Raw genomic sequence first — 24,775 nt, forward strand, 5'->3', positions numbered from 1 at the left:
ATTCAGATACCTTGGCTTGACGTGCATGGCAGAAATGCTTCTTAGTCAGCTAACTCCCTGCATTTTTGCCACTTTAAACAGCAGGAGCAATTTTCATAACAAGTCAGCTTAATGTTAAAGAAAACATGGAATAGCTTCTATACCAATGAATGAAAAGTGAACAAATGAAGTGTTCTGGGCTCTTTGAATCCAAGAAGGAAAGCTATAGCCAGGCCACCTTATTTGCTTCAATAAGATATATTTATCACCACCATTTTCTTTTAGTACTGCACATTTCTTAGAGGACCCCTCACCAGAGAGCTTATTTCTCTTCACTGTGAGTGCTTTTTTTTTTGGCAAGGATTATTACAATATTTCTAGATAACTTTTAGCACTTTCGATTTTATGTACAATCAAACTACAGCACTATTTATAAGACTTTCTGTTTTTTTTTTCCTTTCCCAAATCCCTTCCCTCATAGCTGGACCCTATAGCGGTCTAGGTGAAATCATCCATCGAGAGAGTGTTCCAATGCACACATTTGCCAAGTATCTTTTCACCTCTCTCCTACCTCATGATGCTGAACTAGCATACAAAACTGCACTGAGAGCAATGCGGTACGTGTCTTTAAATCTCATTTAGAAAAGAAGCATAAACCCGGTCAATGGTATGAGCTCCCTTCATCCATAAAGTCATAAGGGAAGGCCTTGCTCCACACACCTGTTCTTTTCGGGGGTAAAATGGATGGTGACAAGGAGCAATGCCTTTTCTGTAGTGGCACCCTGTGTTGTGGAACTCCCATCTCTAAAGGGGCTCACCAGGTAAGCTCCTTTGACTTTTAAGAAGGCTGGCAAACAACTTCCTCCTTTAAGGATAGCAATCCTGATAGAGGATGTACACAATGTGTTTGATTTATCTGTGTGTTTGTAGTAGGTTGTTGAAGCCTATACTTTCAATGCAAGTGTTTCTGCACTTGTCTTAGATATAGTTTTTGAGTAACCCTGGAGACCTGTTTGGCTATAGGATGGGAAATCTAATGAATGAGTGAATGAACCAAGAACCGCAAGACTGATATAAGGAACAGGTGGGTTTGAACACTGGTTAGCACCCAATTAACTCACACGTTGCATAGCATGAGTTAATTTGAAAATGTTCTCTAACTTCTGTTTTTTAACCTTCTGATACAAGCAGTTCAGTTGCTTTAATCCTCTCCCCTGCTCCAAAAATGAAATCCCCAGCAGTAAAAATTCAAGAGATAACCCTGATTTTCATCTTTCTAAAAAAAGATATCTGCTGTGCTTGACACCAAAAGCCTCAGTCCTGGGCTTTTTGATGTTGTAATAAATAGCACTGGGGCGAATTGCCTTGGTAGATCTTCACCTTTTCAAGTATGAGCAGCTGTCTTGCAAACACCGACTGACTTGGAAAACAATGGCAAAGTTTCCTCCTTGCAGCTCTGTGCATTCTGTGGAAACCTCTCTGAAGTACTCAGTTGTGTTTATCATTGTTGGTAGTAAATCCCAGGGCTCTAATCTGTTTAGTCTGTCCTTCAGGGCTGCTTAATGGGCAACCCTTCCTGTTCTCTCAGAGCTGGTGAGGGTGGGGTAAGGAGAGGAGAATGTTCATGTTAGAGCTATGCTGCTGCATGGTCAGTCCAGTTCTTTTGTCTGTTTCATTACCAGCCATCCTTGGGCACTCCTGGATAGAAAATTGGAATTAAATGAGGTGTGTCACAGCATTAAAATAGCTGATAGTCTCCTTTTTGCTTTCAGTTCTAGGGCGTTAGGCCTGTCCCAAGGGAGTGTTGAACTTACTCTTTGGGGTGGCTGTGGGTTTATATATCTCAAAGGAAGCCCTTTGGGAATACAACTGTGACACACACTAAGAGCAGGGTGGAAATGGGACCCATTTGGTCTACCAAAGAGAGACTCTTCTGTTTGACCCACGAAATTTTCTATTAGAGCTAAGGCAACTTGAGACAGTAACACAGTCTGTAATATGAACAAAGTGTGCTACAACTCTGGAATATGTCCATTGCATGCCTGGGGCAGAGTACAGTCGCACCTTGGGTCCCGAATGCCTTGCGACTGGAATGTTTTGGCTCCCAAACACCACAAACCCGGAAATGAGTGTTCCGGTTTGCGAATATCCTTTGGAAGCCGAACATCCGGCGGGGCTTCCGCGGCTTCCGATTAAGTGCAGGAAGCTCCTGCAGCCAATTGGAAGCTGCGCCTTGATGTCAAATGTTTTTGGAAGTCAAATGGACTTCCGGAACGGATTCTGTTTGACAACCAAGGTGTGACTGTACTCTGCATTTCAAGAACCTAATTTTTTTCAAAAACTGAAAATTAAAAATCATATGAATTGGATTCTGCACCAAGAGAAGCAAGCATTATGAAAACGTATACGCATGGTGCAAATTAATCAAGACTTGCATAATTTCGCTTTCATTTCGTATGATATGTTTTGTATTTTTAAAAACTATTACACATAAATTATTCTGCTTATGATTGTTATCAAGAGAGAGGAATACCACCAGACGCTTTGTAAACTAGGCTGCAAAGCTGTGCTTGCTTGCATACATGAATGGAGTCTTCTGCTCAAGGGAGGGCTGTTTTGCGCCTCAGGCTATAAAGTTATGCAATAAAAGGTGGAAAAAATCTAAAGACAGCCTTCTTGTTGTGCAAAATCTGGTAGAGCCTCTTGCACAAGTAGAAGCAGGAAAATGGCTGTAGAATCCGTGGAACCACGTAAAACTGAGTGATGGCAGCATCTGTAGAAGCCGGAGGGCACCATTTAACTGTGAAGCAGTAGTAGTGATACTAATTCTTCAGAGGGCCGTCCTGATTCAGAGGGCCATTCCCAGTGATGATGTTGAAGATAAAATCCCACAGATGCACATGTTCACACAGAATTCTGCTTGTTGACATTCCTTTTCCAACTGTCCTTCAGTACTTCTTTGACCTTTGAAAGGCTGAGGCTGCTCTGAATCGTCGTGATAGGGAGTTCATGCAAAAAAGAGGCCAGCTATTTTCATTCAAGTAAATTACAGTGTAGACCCTTCTAATAATAGGTCTGTAGTAGGAAGAGAAATAACTTATCAGCTTAGGCCAACTATTTCTTGTTAAAACTATTGTAACCTTTTTCAACCGCTATGTGTAGGTTTGCTTCATATTCACTTCTTTGCATTATGTTAGGCGGAGGTTTTTTCTTTGCAAGAGAAACTGCTGTCACCAGAATAGCTTCTAAAATGATGTTCACTAGTTTGCAGATAGTTAAATGGCTTTCTGCTAAATTGGCAGATACCAAACCATTACTAGAATGTTCCATTTTCCCACTAAAAACATAAAGGTGAGGAAAGTCATATCAGGAGAAAAAATGTCCCCCCCCCATTTTTGAAACTTAATTTTGAAACACAGATGCTAAAAGTCCAAAGCATGGAGAAATTCTTATTTAAGTTCTAGTTTTCTTAATTAGGAGAAACAGGCTCCTCCCTGCCCTCAAAGGCTGAGTTTGCACCACACCATAGCCATAGCTAGGGTTTGTTCTTGTTTGAGTGAAACAAACTATGATCCCTGGCTTGGATATAATGATTAAGCCAGGGATCGTGGCTTGTTGTTTGCACTAGGGAAGGAGTAAAGCAGGAACAAGTTCTGCATTCACAGCAAACCATTAACTATGGTTTAGTGCGACAAGCAAGGCCATTTTGCCTATGACCTTGTTGAGACATAACACCAAACCACAGTTTGTCCTTACGATAACAAGCTTTGAGCTCACATGTTCTCCTCCTTCGCATGCAAGAGGAGGGGATCAAAAGCTTTTGCCTTTGAACTGCCCACAGATCTGTGTGATAGCTGAACTGAAGGGAACTGGTTTTGTTTAAACTTTGCAAACAATGGTTGCCACAAGGAACTGCACTCCCTTCAAAGACAGGAGCTTTCAACCTCCTCCTGCTGTGTATGGAGGAGAGGCACAGCATATGAGCATGAAGCGCAATGCAGGCTTAATCTTATAATGAGAAACTAACCAGACCTTTGTCTACATATTGCAGCATTTTTGTAGAAGGCACAACTTTTCTCATGACTATAATTCAATTATCCACGTATGTGTGTTTCCTGTTTACAGATTACTAGTATTGGAATCCACAGCTCCATCAGGAGATATGTCTCGTCCACATCACATTGCATCAGTCGTTCCAAATCGGTACCCCCGGTGGTTCACTCTAAGTCACATTGAATCTCAGCAGTGTGAGTTGGCATCAACTATGCTAACTGCAGCCAAAGGTACAGTGCTGGCAATTAAGCAGATATCTATTTTTAGTTGACTATATACATGAGTTTATATTGGTCTTGTTCACCAATGTGGTGCTAATGGGTATACATAATGTCTGCATGTGCCTTTCCTGGTGCTCCCAGGGTTTCTTCTCTCTGCTCAAATTAGACTTGAAAGAAGCATTCTGTGGCAGACTATAGAATAAGTTGTGTTGTACTTGATAACAGTGTGTCTGTGGTGCCCACAATGGTTTTTCCAAAAAGCTAGACAGTCCCTTATTACGTGAGTGAGCTCCCCTTTCCCTTCTCGTCCTCTGGTGCAGTTGGAATCGGGGAGATTGGAAGCTCCCACTTCCCTGTTTAACTAACCCATGGTTGATCATTGTATTCAAACTCTGACAAAGTGTGGTTAATCTTAACCAAGGTTTAGAGAAACAAACTAGTCTCAAAACCATGACTTACGAAATTGATGTGTTTCCTTAAATATAGTTAAGACTAACCAAGTAACGACAGTTTAGGGTTCAAATGCAGTTAATTGTGTATGGAAGCAAAAGCTTTTGATCTCTTGGCTCTGCTGAAGCAGAAGAGTGAGGAACAGGAAGTGTAGCATATATATCTACAGTGAGCCAGGCTAAGTAGCCAAAGCAGTACTAAATAAAATGTACACAAGCACGTCACTTGCTGTTCATGTGGCATGTCCAGCTCACGTGTGTGCAGCAGATTTATTTTGGTACATAGATGAATTCCTATAGAAATGGAAAACATGGATCTAGAATGTTCACTAAGGAAGTCTTTGAAATATTTATTTCCATTGTTTGTAGATAGATAATAGATCAGTAAAAATATGCAGCATTTGAAACAAATAAAATATAATAAACAACGACAGCAACAGTACCGCAGTAAAAAGCAGAGCTGGCTTAACCAAGTCCTCTCTAAGCCTCTGTAAACAAGTGTGTTCAGTGATGTAGCTGTCTAAGGGAAGAGAGATCCACACCAGGGATATAACTGCTGAGAAGGCACTGCCCCTATCCATACACAGTGAGCAACATTTGCTGGTGGGATTAAAAAAATGGCCCCCTCTACTGTCTCAAAACATAGGAAGACTGCTGTGGATAGAAACTTTGCATCAGCGTCCCTAGGTCCCAAGTCATTCAGGGCTTCGCATGTTAACATCAGCACCTTTCAACTGAGCCCAGTAATGTATAAGCAGCTAATGTCGATCCTGCAAGATAGGTGTTATATTGCTGCACAGCTAAGTATCAACCAATGCTCTAGTAGCAGCACTCTGCACACAGCTGCAAATTCCAGACCATTTTCAAATATAACCCTACACAGAACACATTGACGAGCAGTTGCCAGAGACTGCAAAACTGTGTGGTCAAACTATGCCGGTGAACTCGATGGAGCTGCAAATTGACACACCTTGTCACTGAAACCATGTGGGCCTCCAGTGACACAGATGAAACGAAGAGCAGCTCCAAACTACGCACCTGCTTCTTCAGGGGGAGTGCGGCTTGACCTAAAGCAGGCCAGATGGAAGTTTCTTGGACATGAGTAGTGTCTACCAACCGCAGCTCCATTTCCTAAGGATTTAGCTCCAGTTTGTAGGCTCTCATCTAGTCCACTGCCACCTCCAGGCACTGGTTCAGCACCATCACAACTTGCATCTGCTTCAGATGGTATGGAGATAACCACATCAGATGCATATTGATGACACTGTCTGTGCGATGGCACATTGCAATATTTCTGTCACTGCTTGTGTTCATGCATATATATTTTTGGCTGACCTTGCAGGTGATGTCCGAAGGCTTGAAACAGTGTTAGAATCTATCCAGAAAAACATTCACTCCTCATCGCACATCTTCAAGCTTGCCCAGGATGCATTTAAAATAGCAACGCTTATGGACAGTCTGCCAGATATCACTCTTTTGAAAGTCTCTCTGGAGCTGGGTCTTCAGGTATTTTTCTTCTTAATGCTGTTTTAATGCTTCAGTAAGATACTATAAAACCTTGGATCAATTTTGAACATGTCTTCTTGGCACAACCAGTTTATAACGAACTTTTCCTACTCATCCATGATCGGTGAGCTCTTCTTGTTCTATTGCTATACCAGATGGCATGGCAAAGGGAATTAAATGGAAAATCTTTATTACTTTTTCACTTAGCTGGCTTAAAAAAAAAAGGTGCCCTGCTGTTACAAGTTGTATGACGTATCAGTAGATTTACCTTGTATTCTTGGTATTAAAGAAGCACACAGGCTGACAGACACAGCATGTATAAATTGTGTGGCTGCTTTTGAAATGTGCTCCGATCCAGTCCTAGAACTAGACATCTGAAACCATCAACCCTCAGAAGTATGGACACTAAGGCTGGTTTTCAGCATCATGGTGTATCGCCAGCCACACACTGCGGTTTGGCAATATAGCACGTTGTAGAAAAAAACTGTGTTGGCCACAGCCAGCGAGATGCTGCGTGAAGCTGCCGCAGCTCTCATTGTGGGAGTTGAGGCAGTTTCACCCCAGCGCCTCATGGGCTATGGCCAATACAGCTGGCCCCAGCCTGCTGCTCAGACGGGGGGCGAAAAGGCTCCTGCACCCAGTTGCGTGAGTCCTGAGGCCCCTTGACCAGGCTCTGCTGGGGGTGGGAGAGCTGCCCCTAGTGGAGCCAGCCCTGATTCCCCTGTGCTGGAGCCATAAGGACTTGGGGCTCCTTGACCAAGCTCCCTCTGCCTTTGCTGGTGTGTGTGTGGGGGGGTGAGCAACCTTGCCTGCTTGCCCCCCACTTCCCGCAGACAGACCAAGCAACAGTAGCCAAGCACACAGAACCTGTCAGGCTCTGTGAATTGGACTGCTTTCACCTTCGCCCGTGCAGGTGCACTGTCTCTTTCCTCTGGTGGGGGGCTCGTTCATCCCAGGAAGAAGGACACAGCCCACCCTCCCGGACGAAATCCAAAAGGTGCAGGGTGCAAAGCCCACCCTTTCCACGCCTTGCAGAGAGGGGCCGCCAGCAGCATCAAAGAGCCCCTACATCGCCTGGCTGCCTTCCACCAGGAGGGTGGGCTCCACATACCCTCCCAGAGAAGGCAGCCAGGCAGGAAGTGGAGGCTTCATGCTCCCCAGCTGAGCAGCCCCAGTCCCACTCGTGTGCAAGCAGGAGCAGGCTCTCTCAAATGGGGAGGAGGAGCACTTTAACAGAGCCCCCATCCCGCCTCTAGCTCTGTAAATCTGCTTGGCTGAGGCAAGAACAGCTGCATGCTCCTCAGCCAAGCAGTTTAAAGAAGCAGAGGAAGGAACAAGCTGTATAGGCACCTCACCGATTCAGCTTGATTCTCCCTCTGCCAAGGCAGAGTGCAATGGCTGTTTCACCAGTAGTATATAGCTGGTGAAAAGGGACGCGGGTGGCGCTGTGGGTTAAACCACAGAGCCTAGGACTTGCCAGTCAGAAGGTCGGCAGTTCGAGTCCCCGTGATGGGGTGAGCTCCCGTTGCTCGGTCCCTGCTCCTGCCAACCTAGCAGTTTGAAAGCACGTCAAAGTGCAAGTAGATAAATAGTTACCGCTCTGGCGGGAAGGTAACTGGCGTTTCTGTGCGCTGCTCTGGTTCACCAGAAGCGGCTTAGTCATGCTGTCCACATGAACCGGAAGCTGTACGCCGGCTCCCTCGGCCAGTAAAGCGAGATGAGCGCCGCAACCCCAGAGTCAGCCACGACTGGACCTAATGGTCAGGGGTCCCTTTACCTTTACCTTATATAGCTGGTGAAGCTGCCGCCGCTTGAGTTCCACTGCCTCCAGCTCCCAGTTAGTTTATTTCTCCCTCAGCGTGCTGGGCAATGGAGGCAGAGGGACTCGAGCGGTGACGGTTTCACCAGTGATATGCCACTGAGTGACGCTGTCATCGCAGTCTGCCCCCCCACATACTTGTCGTGGGAGATATATTGTCCAGACCTAATGGACACCTTGCCTTTGTTAGATCAGTGCTCTAATACAGTGATTCTTGAACTGTAGTCTACACTGTGTGAGGCACACATAAAATAGACCAAAATGCTGACTAACTCTTCCAAAGAAATGGTGGCAAAATACCACTTAATGCTCTGCTCATGGTGCAGCTGCACTGAATGCAAAACCATAGAGTGAGGGAGTATATTAAATATTACTAGGTAGTAGGTAGATTTTGCTCAATTTGTGTGGATGCTACTATCTCAGCTGACAATCCAGGAAACAATTATGTTAGAGTACATAGTCCAGCTGCATTGGAACACAGAGAGTATTCAGTTCTTTGGAAGCCTTCCACGCAGTAACCATAAAATGGTGGATTGCAAAGAATAGGCAAACTAGAGCAGCAGTCTGCGATATTGAAAAAGGTAAGATCTACTGCTATTTAAGGTTATGATATTTATCTTTAGATGCGTAACTGCTTGCATATCTCCAGAATAGTTTGGATCTCCCGGCACACTGGGAGAAAAGCAAATTACCAGGAAATTTGTTCCAAAATGTCCAAGGATCTGCTCACCCGAGTTCAGCTTGGGGATATGGAGAGGAAGACTGGGAATCCTCCCTGTTCCTGACTTACCTTTGGCATCATAGCAGTTGGAGTTTCTGGGGGAAATCCAGAATTTCCACGTTATTAGATTACAAGTGGGTTAGCCTGGGGAAGTCAGGGAGCCTGTAGCCCAGAGAAGCTGCTTTCTGGACGTAACGTTTTCCTCTCTCAAACACTTAAGATGTGTAAGAAATGCTTCTCTTTCTTGTGGCAGAGCTGATGGAGAGACTCCAAAGTGCCCCTTTTGACTAATTTCTAAGCAATGCGTATTCTCATTTTTCTTGCATTGTGACAACTCTATGCTACAGTTTTAGTCTTTCAAAAATGCCCATCTTTTTTGTGAACAGGTGATGCGCATGACTTTGTCAACCTTGAATTGGAGGCGGCGGGAGATGGTGAGGTGGTTGGTAACATGTGCAACAGAAGTAGGTAAGTGGTGCCATTGGTCTCTGATGAATTCTGATTTAACTAGCACTGTGAAATGGTGTAATCAGTCAATCAAGCATTTTATTTGTATGCTGCCTTTCCAAAGTTAAAACCATGCTCAAACAACCCACATAATTACAAACATAACAAAACAATATATAAAACATTAAGAAATGCACAACCAAATTGAACTATTTCCACATAAATCATAAGATACAAAAAAATATCAATAACAACAACCACAACCACGACAATACCCCAACCCAGGAACCTGTTCAGCACCCTCACCTTTTGTAGCTGGAGTCAGTCCGGGCCCCGCCCTCCCAGACTAGATGTCACAAGGTATGCAAGGCAGGGAGCAGGTCTTCTAGGACTCACAGCCAAGATGGTCTCTATATGCTGCTCTTCCAAGAAGAACCTGGGTACTTCTACATCAAATATGTATCTTGTATTTTGTTTTGTTTTTTATTTACCTGTCTCTGTGCCGTAATGCCACACTGACATGAACTCAGAGTACAAAACTTAAACTGTCCTCAGCAAGAGAGCCTGAGCTCCATGCAGGAGATCCCAAACAGACAGAGGAATGCAGCCACCTGAAGGAAGTAGCTTAACCTTACTTGCTATGTCCCCAAATAAAAGATTCGGAACCTCCTTTGCAGGAATTTATATAAGGATAGAAGCTGAAAAGTGTTCCCTTATATGAATTGTGTCAAGGAGGCAGGAGAAAGGCACCCCCCTCATATTCTCCCAAATTTAGAGCAAATTATGAAATGCCAGTAGTGTTCCAATGGTTGTGCATTCACAAGAACAGTAAAGTTCTCTACAAAGTTATTCAAATTAAATAACTTTTTAGAGAGCTGCATGTTCTCTTAAATGCCACATCGATCACGCATGCCTCTCTTTTTCTCTCTCCTTTCAGTGTGTCTTCTAAAATCATAAACTGATTTGTCCAAACCTTTGGCTGTATTCCTAGTTTTATCGTTTACTCACGGCTGCTTTATGGTTTGCAGCTTTCGAATTTGGCCACCAACAGACTTGTGCAGGAGTGTAGAGTGCCATTACTTTCTGAGAAACTGGAAAGGAAAACCCAATCTGTATTCTGTTTCTGGTTTTATGAAGATGGGTGCTGTTCCCCAAGCAGATTTTCTACATCACTGCAACACTTAGTGGTCAGGATTGCATTTTCCCTGTGTCTGTTGAGTTTACTATTCTTTGCTCTCCTATCAAGCAATGCTATCAGCAAATTTGCATCCTGTCTCTTTCTCTTTTTTAATAGCATGTTTGTCTTGGCCAAGTTAATTGAAACCTAGATTGAGTTCTAGATATTAGAGGGCAAGTGTGTTTTGCTCAGTTAACTATTGGCAAGCAAATTGCTTTTTTATTCCGCTGTACATTAGCATATATATGTATAGCTTCCATAAGGAAGCTGTAATGTCAAGCAAAGATCACCTCTGAGACTCTAGGAAGTTTGTAAATGAGGGACATGTTTGTTTATGTAAATGAAGGCCTGGCATTGAGTGGATGGCCTCAGTGCCTAGCGTTGGGTAAGGAGGGGGTATGTGTATGCATGCATTATAGTACAGCAGGGCCCAACTGAGCAAAATAAGGACCTCTGGGTGTGGTTAGATGAGTGCACAGATGTGTGCAAATTACTTTGAGTAATAATGAGGCACTCAAGCTGCCTATAAGCTTCAATTTATGAAGCCCATCAGTCATTGTTCGCCCTCGCAAGAGCAACAAAAGGGTACTAAAGAAACCTGCACATTTCAGATCGGAAGGCTGGTAGTGACTCTAGATGAAGATGTTGCCTTTAAGGACAGAGATTTCTATTTTCCTGCTGGGGTTACATCCAGTTCAGTTTTGACTTCTTCCTTTTTTTCCATGGAAGGGGTGTTAGTTCTTTAGGAGGTAAATACACTGAGCGTTGGGACATTTTGGGAATGGGCCACATACACTCAGGCTTGCGGGGGGGGCAGTTTGTTCACACAAACAGCACAGCAATGTGTTGTCTTCGTATGCTAATCTTTATTGGAGCTGTATCGTTGGGATTCTCAATCTAGTTTTCATCATTTCCAAAGATAGGGGCCAAGGGGTCTTCAGCCCCCCAAAGTTGATGGGCATTGCCATTCAAATAGTGTGCATGCACCACATCATGTGATCAATTATGTGGAGTGGGGCGTGCCTGCCCCCCCCATTTTTTATTCAAGTTGACACCCCTGCTTCCAAATGAGGTGTGCAGGCTAAAGTACAGTGGTACCTCGGGTTACATATGCTTCAGGTTACATACGCTTCAAGTTAGACTCTTCAAGTTAGACTCCGCTAACCCAGAAATAGTACGTTGGGTTAAGAACTTTGCTTCAGGATGAGAACAGAAATTGTGCTCCGGCGGCACGACAGCAGTAGGAGGCCCCATTAGCTAAAGTGGTGCTTCAGGTTAAGAACAGTTTCAGGTTAAGAACGGACCACCGGAACGAATTAAGTTCTTAACCTTGAGGTACCACTGTAATAAGAACCAAAGTTGCTCATAGGCTGTGATAGGTTGGGTCTGTTCTTCCATTTTATTAGGAATGCTCAGTCCTGATCTCAACACACGGACATTGGTGGGGACTTCTATGGAGTGTTACAGACAAGACCCCCCCCCCCAGGTCACAGGTTCGTTCTTTCTAGATACGTATTAGGGTCCGCCATATTTGGTGACAAACGTTTCCTTCTGTGCCTCACAGGTGTTTATGCACTGGATAGCATCATGCAAAGCTGGTTTACACTTTTCACTCCGACCGAAGCGACTAGCATTGTTGCGACCACAGTGATGTCCAACAGCACTATAGTCCGCCTGCATCTGGACTGCCACCAGCAGGAGAAGCTTGCCAGCAGTGCTAGGACGCTTGCTCTTCAGTGTGCCATGAAGGACCCTCAGAACTGCGCCCTCTCTGCGCTGACCTTGTGTGAGAAGGATCACATAGCTTTTGAGACGGCTTACCAAATTGTCCTCGACGCTGCTGCAACTGGCATGAGCTACACGCAGCTCTTCACTATAGCGCGGTACATGGAGCATCGTGGCTACCCCATGCGGGCCTACAAGCTGGCCACGTTGGCCATGACGCATCTCAACCTGAGTTACAATCAGGACACGCACCCTGCCATTAACGACGTTTTGTGGGCCTGCGCACTTAGCCACTCCCTCGGGAAGAACGAGCTGGCGGCGATCATACCTCTGGTGGTCAAAAGTGTCAAATGTGCAACGGTACTGTCGGACATCTTGCGTCGGTGTACTTTGACCACTCCCGGAATGGTGGGGCTCCACGGAAGGAGGAACTCGGGCAAGCTGATGTCATTGGACAAAGCGCCGCTAAGGCAACTCCTGGATGCCACCATCGGAGCGTACATTAACACCACGCATTCCCGGCTCACGCACATCAGTCCCCGGCATTACAGCGAGTTCATAGAGTTCCTGAGCAAGGCCCGAGAGACCTTCTTAATGGCTCACGACGGACACATTCAGTTTACACAGTTCATTGACAACCTGAAACAAATTTACAAAGGCAAAAAGAAACTGATGATGTTGGTTCGCGAACGGTTTGGTTGACAATAAAAACGTGTGTGAATGGGGGGTGGGTTGGGTTGTGGGGGGGGAGCATTGGGAGGGTGGTATGTTTTTACTTGAGCCTGCCTTTGTATCCTTTTTAACTTAAAACAGAGCCACACCGGTATTATATGTGTATAGTTATATACTGAGTTTGCAAAACTAAATTGTCACGTTGTGAAAGTTTGTGTGTTGTTTTTTCCCTCTCTCTTCCCCTTTCCTTTTCTGTTTTCGTATGAGAGATTGAGAGGCTTAAAAAAAATAAAAAGTTTGGTTTACACTGAGTATATGTTGTCAAGTGGCAAAAGCCCACAGAGCTCTCCTGTTCTTTCTGTATATGTTCACAGCCTCAAAAAAAAAAAAAAAGAGAAATATATTGCAATGGCTTTAAAAAAAATACAAAACCAAACAAACACCTCCATCCTGTGATAAGTACCTCGAATGGCTCCAGCTTTACTCCTTTGTAACTCATCCTGACATTTCAGCTTATTTAAATGAACCAACCAACCCAACCACACAAATAACTAAATAGTTTCAAAGGCTGACCCACGTGGCTTTGCAGTGCTTGTTCATCCAGAAGCATGGCACACGATGCTTGTGCATGTGGAAACTTAGCGACTGTCAACATACATTCTCAGGGATTTATCTGGAAAATAAAATTAAAAAGAATGAGAGCATTTATTGTACTGTATATATATATATATTATACTATATGTCGGAATATTGAGAATAAAATATAACATTAACTAATTTATAAAGAAAAAAGAAAAAAAAACTATAATGCAAAATACTTGAAGCTGCAGTAGCTTGGTTTTTAAACAAACAAGGAAACGTATTGGAAAAGACTAAAGTGCGCCCAGCTTCAGGGCTGGCTCAGGTGATGAACTGAATATGCTGGGCATCTATGCAGAGCCACCTTTTTGGATTGAATTGTTGGATGGAAATTGGGGAGAATTTTATACATATATATATATTTATACAGGCGAGTGTATGCATATATACATATGTATGTATCCACACTTGCGTGCTTGTAACAGGTACTCTAGTCAAGAGGGGACAACACAGCCAGAGCAGCAAGCCTTAGCATTAAGAATACATACAGTATGCCAGATTTGGGGTTTGTGCCTCCTAGCCTAGAAAACTTAAATATCCCTTTTTCACACAGAGGATGGCTACAGATAACGTCGCCCCTACATTGCCGCTACTTGTAAACTTATCAAGGTGTGCACGAAACCTGTGTGACGTCCTGGCCACGTGTAGCACCTGGCCATTGGTAAGGTGACATTTTTTTAAAACTGCTGGTCTTAATCCAAACACAACAGGGGAAAAAAGTTGTGCTGTAAAAATGGCCTTGCCACGCGGCCGGACGCTGCAAATGGCCAGTTTCCCATGTGGTTCATACCCACTGTGGTTAGTTCACAAGTGGCAACTGTGAGGTAGAAGTTTGCCTGTGGCTACCTACAATGTTTTCCAAAACAATTGACATAATACATTACACCTTTGCAGTGAGCTAATAATAAGCTAACCTTTGTGCACAAATAACATATATATTATATATATATATAAATATATTCTGCATAGGTATTTGACTTTGTGCAGGACAGAAAGTTGTGTAGGTATGACTGTTCTACTTTTCAGTTCGTTTGTTTTTTCAAAAAATATTTTTTATTTCTTCTAGAATTACTTCAAAAGAAAGCAGCCTTCTATCTTGCCTTGTCTTAATGCTTTAAAATAACCAAACTGGAGATCTAACTACCAAACTGTTCATTATATTATTATTACTGTTATTACCAACTTTGGTTACAGTATAGTGTCCTTTATTTTAGCTGATGGTTCTGTACCCTTGTGCTTTTTAAAGCATTTTTTTTTTAACATTTTGGTGCAAAAGTTGTCCCGTGTCTCTTGTTCCCTTTGTTAGAGAACATGCTAGAAGTATGTTTGTAGATTTTGTTTGTTTGTTTAGAGGGGGGGGACTTGTTTCATGCTCTCCATTTTATTTATTATACTTGGGGAAAAAGGTTGTATTTCATCACCCCATGTAAACATGCTCATGAAGTTGAAAGTAATTAAGATTTGATACACTGATATCAATTTATTTATGTAACTAAATCACTGTTTTATAAACTTGTTAATGATCAACAATTTTTTTTTGTTTTGATTAAAATTAGTTTTTTGAAAGTTGATTTTGGACTCCTTTTTGATATCTGTTGCTTGAGAGGGAAGTAAAAACACCCGTTGGTGCTGAAACTTGCTTATAACTGGGATGAAGCCTTCCTTGGTTACTGGGAAACAACCCAGGTTCCTCTAGTCAATTTTGCACTGAGTTTAAATACCAATGGCTGCCCCGGACCAAGAGGCAAGAGAGATGCTAACAATATTAGAAGTGCTCAGGTCATGGTTGGGCATGTGTAGAAACCCAGCGTGGAGGCAAAAGCTCTCATAAATGTCATCTCCATGTGAGACCTGGCCATCCATTAACTCAGCAGCAGCCCCTGCTTCCAAGGTGTTGGCTTTTGGCTTGTTCAGCCTGGACACTGAGCTCCAGCTCCAAGGGCCTTCTGGCAGTTCCCTCACTGCAAGAAAGTGAGGTTACAGGGAACCAGGCAGAGGGCCTTCTCTGTGGTGGCACCCGTCCTGTGGAACGCCCTCCTATCAAATGTCAAGGAAATAAGCACCTTAAGGCAGCCCTGTATAGGGAAGTTTTTAATGCTCAATATTTTCTCTCATATATATATAATTCTGCTGGAAGCCACCCTGAGTGGCTGGGGTATAAATAATAAATTTACTACTACTACTACTACTACTACTACTACTACTACAACAAATAAGGCCTCTGCAGTAATGCAGCATAGTTCATTACGTTCTCTGCATGCTACTGAAGGTGCAGACTGCATATGGAGTAGGGGGCATAGCTGTCAACATTTCCCTTTTTTAAAGGGAAATTCCGTTATTTCGAATAGGATTCCTTGCAAGAAAAGGGAAAAGTTGACAGCTATGGCGGGGGGGGGGGCATTGTTAAGTGTAAGCCAGTCCACAGAGCAGCTGTTCCAGGTGACAAGTTGTTTATGTCTGGGGTTTTACTGTCTCCCTTCTGAAAACCACATGGCAAACTCAAGATTCATATTCTGGAAAGTCCGATGAGGGATTCCTACTCCCACCAGCCCCAGCCAGCAGGGCTACTAAGATCACAGTTGTAGTCCTGCAACAACTGGAGGGCTAGGGATTCCTTATCCCTGCTTTTACTCCCTGCTTTATGCATATGTTTTCATGCTAAACTGCAGAATTAATAAAGGTAAACATGGCAGAAGAATGCTAACGAAGCAATTCTAGGCAGTGAGGTCTACTGCATCAAGGGGCTTTCTTCCTATTAAGTGTGCTGTGGATTGCACTAAACCAGAGAGGTTTTTGAACAATGGAATGTCTCCTCTAAAAGCGCTAGAAGCTTAAAGTAAGTGTGACAATGCACAAGCCTCATTCATATTTTGATGACATCTTAGGGAAACATTATGTGAAACAATTGCCTTTCCTTAATAGGCTCTGTCTATGCAGTGCATGTATGTTCATCTGTCTGTCTTTCCTGTCTGCATGCATGAGACGGAATGGGTTTCATTTACACAGGAGAGAATACTTCAGCCCATTCCGAACCTCAGTCATCGTTTGGAATTTAATTTTCCCGAGGTTTTGCAGGCAGCAAATCCTACCAGGGCTTGCCTACCACAGCTGTCAGGAATCTCCTCATAGCTCAAAGGACACAAAAGATTCAGCAAAGTTTATTGATGTGGGATAGCTCAGCTGGTAGAGCATGAGACGCTTAATCTCAGGAATGTGGGTTCAAACCCCACACTGGGCAAAAGATCCTTGCATTGCAAGGGGTTTGACTAGATGACTTGTGTTGCCTTCCAATTCTATGATCTGAATACCTTTGTCCATGGAGAGGAAGGAGCGGATCATTGTAATAAAAATCCATAGATTACTTTCTTGCCAGCCAATGTTTTGAGCAGGTTGCAATGCCAAATGTCTCCCACTGATCTCCTGATGACAACGCGTCTTGACTGGAGGAAAGCAGCTTGGAGGAAAGCATGTCTCGTCTTTAGAAGCTGGGACAGGGGAGTGCTTCAATAGCCCAGGAGATTTCTCTGCTTGGTATTTCAACAGCTGCAGCAAGAAAAAAGGAACTCTGCTAGACAGGAACTTGTTTCTGTGGAATGGCTGCCAGAGCCCTTCTGTTCCACACTGATGCTCTGTCATCCCCACCCTTGTTGATACGACAACATTTTATACTTTGCATCACCAAAGAAACTTGGAGCCATAAATATCTCTGACTTCAGAGCTGGCCTGTCAGGCCTAGCTCATGCAGCTGTAATGCCACCACAGGCTGCCCTGTGTTCAGAAATGTGTAACTTGGCCCCCGGTCCAAAGTATTGCCACTTTGTCACCAGCCCAGGGAAGGCTCTTCCTCCTGGTTCCAATTAAACTGGTAAATGGGACTTTGCAGCTTTGCTCATCATCTGGCGAAATATTTTCATGATGTCCCACCTTTTCCTCCTTGCCAGGATCCTGTTGTCTGGCTTAGGCTGTGTATGCACCATCCATTTAAAGCGTGTTTCCTCCTTTTCCAAAAAAAGAATCCTGGAAACTGCAGTTTGTTAAGGGTGCTGGGAATTTTAGCTCTGTCAGAAGTCAACTACAGCTCTCAGGATTCAGGGCAGGAGGCTTCTGAAATGTAATTTAGATGGGTGGTTTGTGTGCAGTCTTTAGTTACATAAACGCTTGTTCCCTTGGGTTCCCCTTCCAACTCTACAATTCTATGATCTATGGTAGCCTTCTCCCCCTGCACCCTCTAGAAACTGTTGTATAATTCCCATCAGTCCCCGCCAGCAAGGTTAGGGATAATAGGAGTCATTTGATAGCATCTGAAGGGCACCAAGTTGGAGAAGGCTGATCTCTAGTTTGAAGTTTGCCAATACAGAAGATGAGCTGACAACTTCGAACTACTTCCGCATAGCATTAGATACTGAGGTAACCCTTCCAGTACCTCTAAGGCCAGCTATTCTGGGTGTGAAGGCACACGAGACTTCTGCCTTGATGAAGTAAAGCCAGGTGACCCCCTGGAAAACACATGTATGCAATGTAAGTCCTACTCAGAGCAGACCCAAGACTGACTTGGGTTCATGAGTTTTAGTGGGCATAATCTGAGCATAATTTAGTTGGATGCGAGCTATGTGCAACACCTTGGTTTCCATGTTGGAAAAAGGTGAGATATAGCTATAAGAAAAGGAAACCTCTTCATACAATCGTTACTTGGTGCTACTGTTTTCTGACAAAGGATTCTTACCCCTTTTGTAGAAGCACAATTCTCATAAGTCTTTGGGAGAGGCCACAATATGTAAACCAGCCTTCGCCAGATGGGTATCCTCAAGCTGTTTTGAACTACAACTCACAGCATCCTCAGGCATTTCCTTGACTATTATTTCAGAGGGGGCACCTCTGTTTTCTAGAGTCAGCCAGATGTAGTTTGAAAAGTTGTTTTGTAATGGGTGGTCTTTAATACCATTTTTGAATGCCCTCCCCTCCTTCCTTCATTCTCTATTTTCCTGCATAGGAAAGAAGAAATGTTTGCAAGTGTGCAGATACAAGGTTGATATTTATTATTTTCCCCCAGGAAGCATTATGTTTACAAATAGTATATATTCCATCAGGTTTCCTCTGTTCCTTTCCCTTTGATCACTGCCTGCCTGCTTGTGTTTTCTCTGTGTTAGGACTGTGTATTCTGAGCATTATGGGTTGTTGGTTTTTTGTGTGTGCCATCACCAGTTCTTTGTAGGGTTGCAAAAGTGAGAAGTTTCCTGATCTGGGGAGCTTAAATGTACATTTTGGCAAAAGGAAGGTGATGACGAAGGGAAGGAAGAAGGGAGAGAAGAAGAACAAGAGAGACAAGGGTAACAAAATAAATCACTCAAGCTGTCAATGGCCTTTATGACTATGCTAGACCTCCATGGCTGGAGGCAGTAATGTTTGTGGAAGTCACAGGTAGGGAGAGCGCTTGGGTCCTCCTTGTCAGTTTCCCACATGCATCTGGCTGGCCACAGGTTGACCATGTTCTCCAATTTGTATAATGCAGTTTTGTGTCAAGCACACTCAAAAGGTTGGATTTTTGCATATGTGCTCCTGATCTGCACAGTCCGCTCACATGCTTTCCCATCACAGCTGATCCGATAGTGTTAAGATGCTGTCAGACATCCCTGAATTCCATCAGCTTCTGCCCTCTCCCATTGCATATTTGAATTATATTAAACCACGCTCCTGCATTAGAGCGACTGTTTGCGCATCTCCTGCCTGAGCCAAGGGAACGTTGATTTTGTTGCCATCGGCTAAGAATTTGGATTTCTTAATTTGTCAGCACATTTGCTCTTCTGTCAGCTACCTTCATCCTGTGAGAACGCTTATTAGTTACTGGCAATGGCACAGCAATAGTTGCTCAACATCCGTTACGCTTTGCAAGCAGCCATCGTAAAAAGGGAAGTTTGGGAAGCTGATCAGGCTGCGTCATCGAGGATTGCAGATTTGGGTATGTTTTTCAGCACATGCTTGGTAACTGTAGGGCACTCAGTAAGAAAAATCAACAGGAACTTTGTTGCTGGTAAGCAACAATTACGATTATCAGCATATTTCTTCAGGGGTGCAGAAATCTACTGAATGTGATATTGGGCACAGAATCCATCTCCTTGAGAATCTCAAGGAGGGGGGGTACTTAAAAAACCCCCCAACCATTTCTAGTCCTATTTATTCTTGGGGAAAGTGTATGGCTAATACCTGATGAAATCTCATAAACATGAGGAGGACTGAGTAAAATTGACAATGGGACTTCAGTACTGCATGTATCACTTTGTTACACTGATGACTGAAAAATCAGAATAAATTACTGTATGCAAAGTAAGAAAAATATTAAAATTCACTTGATTTGCAGAATTTATACAGTATGCAGATTTTGGATAGCTTTTGCAAAGCACTTCCTTTCCCCCCTCCCTCCTTCCTTCCTTCCTTCCTTCCTTCCTTCCTTCCTTCCACACATACAGCCCAGCTCATAATTTCAGACATTTGGACATTCTCAGATAGAGATGTCTCTATTTCCACTCAAAGTAAAGTTACCTTTATATCCCACTGTCCGGTGGTTCTTGGAAAATTACAGGCATAATTTAAAATATTGAATTATTTAAAACAAACAAATAAGCAGCATAATCCACTGAGCAGCAAGAACAATTACAGGCATCAATTTATAATTACTGCAGAGACGCTAAAAGCCTACCTACATAAATGAGCCTTGCCTTTCTTTCTAAGGGGCAAACTAGACATTATCCCCAATTGTTAATTTGTTTTTAATAAAAAGGAGCCTCGGGGGAGGCTTGCTGATGGCACAAGATGATAGTGCTTAACCCTTCCCCAGCCAACCATTTCCCCACTCAAAATGTCCCCCAGGTCATTTCCCCCCTATACAGGTGAGAGGGAAAGCAACTTGGGAATGGGATACTGACTGGTGAAATGACCAATAGGAAAAATGTTAAATCCCACCTCCCCCGTGTCACTCCTCCACCCAAAACTGCTGCCTCACCAAACCCAAAGAGTGCTCACAAATGGTCCCTCATCATCCTGGGGAAAAAGTGACATGTGGGGTGTCACAGGGTTCTGTCTTAGGCCTGTTGTTGTTCAATGTCTTTATAAATGACTTGGACGAAGGAATTAAAGGGATGCTCACGAGATTCGCAGGAGCCACCAAAATGGGAGGGGTAGCTAATGTCGCAGAACACAGATGACCTTAACAGACTGGAGAACTGGGCCCAAACCAACAAAATGAATTCGAATAGGGACAAATGTGAGGTTCTACACTTAGGCAGGAAGAACCAGCTGCACAAATACAGGATGGAGAACACCTCGCTTGCCAGTAACACATGTAAAAAGGATCAAGGGTTCTTAGTAGACCACAAGCTTAACATGAATCAGCAGTGTGGGAGAGAGCCCCCATCAAAGTTTTAAACAGTCACAAAGTTAAGCAGCAGTATAGCATGGGAATGTAGGTTGTGAAACCCCTTTTCACATCCTGTTTAGTCTGCTTATAGTGCTTATAATGAACGCTGTTAAGTAACTTTAAAATGATTTACTTACAAAATCCAAAGATCTGATTCATGCATTGTTCCACGCAACAGGTAGAATACATGTAGAATACTCTTGGGTACAAAATACAGAAAGTTAGCTTCAAGCTGGAGCAAGCTCAGACATGTCCTTCATGGTTGAAGCAAAGAGAAAGTGAGGAAAGGAAGAGAAGAGAAGCCACTTCACTTTCTCCCTCACTGGAGGTGAAGGGGTGTGACCTAAATGAGTCTAGGAACACAGCTCTGTGGTCTTAACCCCTTCATGCAATAACCAGCACTCATGCATAATTTTGTTTGAGTGCCATTTCCCACTTAATGCAGAAGGGGCCACAGAGTGGTAAGGCTGTTTTCCTTGCACGCGCTCTCTCTGTTTTGTGGAATTTCTATATCAAAGCTGCTTACAAAGGCAGTCTGCTCTTGCAGAACACATTGAAAGAATCCCAAGCTTTGCTTGTATGAATTGTTTGGCTGTCAAACAGAAACCTCACCTAGAAAACAGAAACCTTTTAAAGGTGTTTGCAATATTTGTGCTTTTAGTGTTTCGTTCTATTCTATAGCAATGCGACTGATATCTAGTCAGAGGGAGATGAAATATTTATGTTGCAGCCATGCATTCTAATAAATGTCTGAAAGCAACAACATGTAAGCATTTTCTGGAATTTAGACAAGCACACTTGCGTTTTATTTCCTCCCCGCCCCCCTGCCCCCAGAAGTTGCTTTACATATTGTGTTTTGCATAACAACTATAGAACATGGAATATGAAAAGCAACTTCTGGGGGGAAAGGAAATAAACAGGAAGGACTCTTATCTAAATTTCAGCAAAAGTGTGGGGGGGGGGCGGCGGCGGCAGGTTGGCTGTTTCTCTAAATTGCGTTTTCTCATTCCAGTAGAAGTGTCATATTGCCAGGACAATTTGCTTACATGGTGATGTCACTGAAGGCTTACAAAGCTGATTCAAAGTCATGGCAATGAGACGCAAGATCTACCCACTCTGGAAGAATGGCAGGTGAAGTTGATTGACTGTATGGGACTGGCAGAAATGACCGGCAGAATCCGTGACCAGGGAGAAGAGTCGGCAGAAGAAGAGTGGAAGAAATTCAAGGACTATTTACAGAAATACTACAAAATTAATGAACTCTGAAAAGATGCTGGATTGAACTTATGTGGTCTCTAGCTGTTATGATAAAGATAACTGGGATTAAAATTGTTTAAGTCATAAAATTTAAAAAGTTGATTCAAAAATAAGGTGTTAGTTAAAAGGAATGTTAAGAGATTAGGATTTGCTGGATTAACAATTTGAACTAGAAAACAAGAAGGGGAGGTATGAGGAAGTCAAAGAAACATGTTACTGAAAAATTGTTATTGAAATTGATTTGTTTTTAATATTTTTCTTTTTCTTTTTCTTTTTGTGTTTGCATAAAATTGGAAAACTTAATAAATAAATAAATAAAAAAGCAAAGTCATGGCAATGCTTCCTGGACAGGCGCTTCTCTCACTCTAGGTGGTTAACCTGTAACCTTCTATGCCAACTTTAAAAAAAATTAAAGATATTAAAGATTTTCTTGGTTTACAAAAGTATGTGCATTGTCTCTTCTTTCAGGTTGTAAAGTCTTTTCTATGGATCAGTTACATTTGATGAGAGACATTAGTGTTGTATACAGTAAGGTCGGGGAAGAAGAGAGGGGAGACAGGGGCGTCATGTACAAAATTTTGGGCAGGGCCCTCATGCAACTTCCGAGGTCTTGCAAGGCCTCAGACAGCATCTCAAAGGTGCCTCAGAGATGCTTTCTGAGGCCTTCTGAGACCTTGGAACCTGACTTCTGGAGCCACCAGAAGTCAGGTGAGGCCTTGTGAGACCTCTGACATGCTTTCCAAGGCCAGGGGCCGTACATGACACCATTACATGATGTCACACATGCTGGGTACCCATAACCTGGGGCCCTAGTTGGCTCCCCTGTGGGGAGAGGAGGGGTGGTGTGGTGTGGTGAAACATATTCTTTTATATAGTGTACGTGTGGGGTTTTGTGTTGTGTCAACTGGGTAGGGTTCAATTTCTATTTGCTTATTACATTTCCTTGGTAGTGAGAAGGAATGGGGGGGGCTCAGGGTGTGTTTGGTTGTCTATAGTTGGCTGCAGTGAAGTTTGTTTGCTTCTATGCCAACTTTTGAATGCCTGCTGCAAACTTTTCTTTTCTGCCAATTCTTTCAATCTCTCAAGTTCAGCGTGGCACATTTCCACAGTTTTGCGAATCTCATAAGATAAACATTTTTGTACCAGTGGGGTGCAGTCAGTAGACCAGGGGTCTAGGCTAGTCCCCTGAAGGGTCCAAGAGCCTTTTCACAGCCTTCCCAAGGTCTGCCTGGCTTAGGGAAGTCAGAGGCCTGGCACCTCCTTCTCAAGGCCCAAGAAGCTTCTACCCAGCTTAGGGAGGGATGTGCGATGTTCATGTGTATGACATCACACACCCACACACCCCGCTCCAATTACCCTCTCAAGCTAGCCATGTGTTCCCCTCTGAAAAATTTCACCACACACCACTGTTTCGTATGGAATTTTGCCGAATGTTGACATTTCTGCAAGCATTTCACACTATTAAACTTATTTCCATGCTATTTCCCCAATATATGCATTTTAATGCACACTTTCCCCTACTAGAGCCATTTTTATTCGGTTAGGGGAACTGCATAATTTGGAGAAGTGGAAATCTTGAAGGATAACTGTTTTTGCATGTTGTTTCAAGAAGTGCGAATTAGGTAGGTTTGCATTAAAGGCAAACCGAACAAATTCCCTGCCCTTTTCCATCTCAACCTAAAAATAAGTCACATTGGACCATTTCTATCCCCAAAGGAGTCAGCTTTTATGCACCCAATACTGATATATGTGCAGTGTTGATATCTGCAGTATGGTGTGCCCTTTCAATCCGGAGGGTGCTCACAAGGGAAGGGGCCCTTTTTTGGTGGTAACTCCAACCCCATCATAGTTCCTCTGCCAAATGAAACTCATAAAAGGCAGCCTCATACCCTCCAACATTTCTCCGATGAAAATAGGGACATCCTATTTAACAACAATAAAACCAGCAACGTTATTCATTTATATCTCACCCATCTGACTGAGTTGCCCCAGCCACTCTGGGCAGCTTCTGACATATATAAAACATGATAAAACATTAATTTTTTTTTTAAAAAAACCCTTCCCTATACAGGGCTGCCTTCAGATGTCTTCTAATGGTTGTATAGTTACGTTTCTCCATAGTTTGGGGGGTTTCAGCTAGTGTGGTGTAGTGGTTCAGAGTGGTGGACTCGTAATCTGGTGAAGCGGGTTCGATTCTCCACTCCTCCACATGCAGCTGCTGGATGACCTTGGGCTAGTCACACTTGTCTGAAGTCTCTCAGCCTCACTCACCTCACAGAGTGTTTGTTGTGGGGGAGGAAGGGAAAGGAGAATGTTAGCCGCTTTGAGACTCCTTAGGGTAGTGATAAAGCGGGATATCAAATCCAAACTCCTCTTCTTCTTCTTCCCTACCTTCCAACATTTCTCTGACAAAAATAGGGGCATCCTAAGGAAAAGCAGGACATTCTGGGATCAAATAAAATACCAGGACGGCTTCTGCAAATCTGGGACTGTCCCTGGAAAATAGGGAGACTTGGAGGATCTGTGTTCCTAGCAACTGCAGGCATTTAGCCCTCCAATGAGCATCCTATCCCCCCCAAAAAACAACCCACCCCTCAGGGAGAGTGCCACGCTGTCCAGAAAAACAACTCACTTGATTTCCAGATCCCAGTGGACCTCCATCTTGTCAGGATTTAGCTTCAGTTTATTAGTCCCCCGCC

The 24,775-nt window shown here is 43.5% G+C and overlaps 1 protein-coding gene across 5 annotated transcripts in view; it reads left to right on the forward strand.

The window, feature by feature from the left end:
* Nucleotides 1-14,979, forward strand: part of ZSWIM6 (zinc finger SWIM-type containing 6) — a gene marked incomplete at its 5' end in the record, with an annotated part of 95,766 nt that extends 80,787 nt beyond the window's left edge. For all 5 annotated transcript variants that reach the window (XM_083576015.1, XM_083576016.1, XM_083576017.1 and 2 more), the window contains 5 exons: nucleotides 461-596; nucleotides 4,105-4,262; nucleotides 6,045-6,208; nucleotides 9,135-9,216; nucleotides 11,937-14,979. In XM_083576015.1, the coding sequence (XP_083432141.1) occupies nucleotides 461-596; nucleotides 4,105-4,262; nucleotides 6,045-6,208; nucleotides 9,135-9,216; nucleotides 11,937-12,799 (1,403 nt within the window). In that variant the 3' untranslated portion in view covers nucleotides 12,800-14,979. The remainder of the gene's footprint in view (nucleotides 1-460; nucleotides 597-4,104; nucleotides 4,263-6,044; nucleotides 6,209-9,134; nucleotides 9,217-11,936) is intronic.
* Nucleotides 14,980-24,775: the final 9,796 nt, after the last annotated feature.

Source organism: Podarcis filfolensis, assembly GCF_964270895.1.
Source record: "Podarcis filfolensis genome assembly, chromosome: 11".
Lineage (NCBI taxonomy): Eukaryota > Metazoa > Chordata > Lepidosauria > Squamata > Lacertidae > Podarcis > Podarcis filfolensis.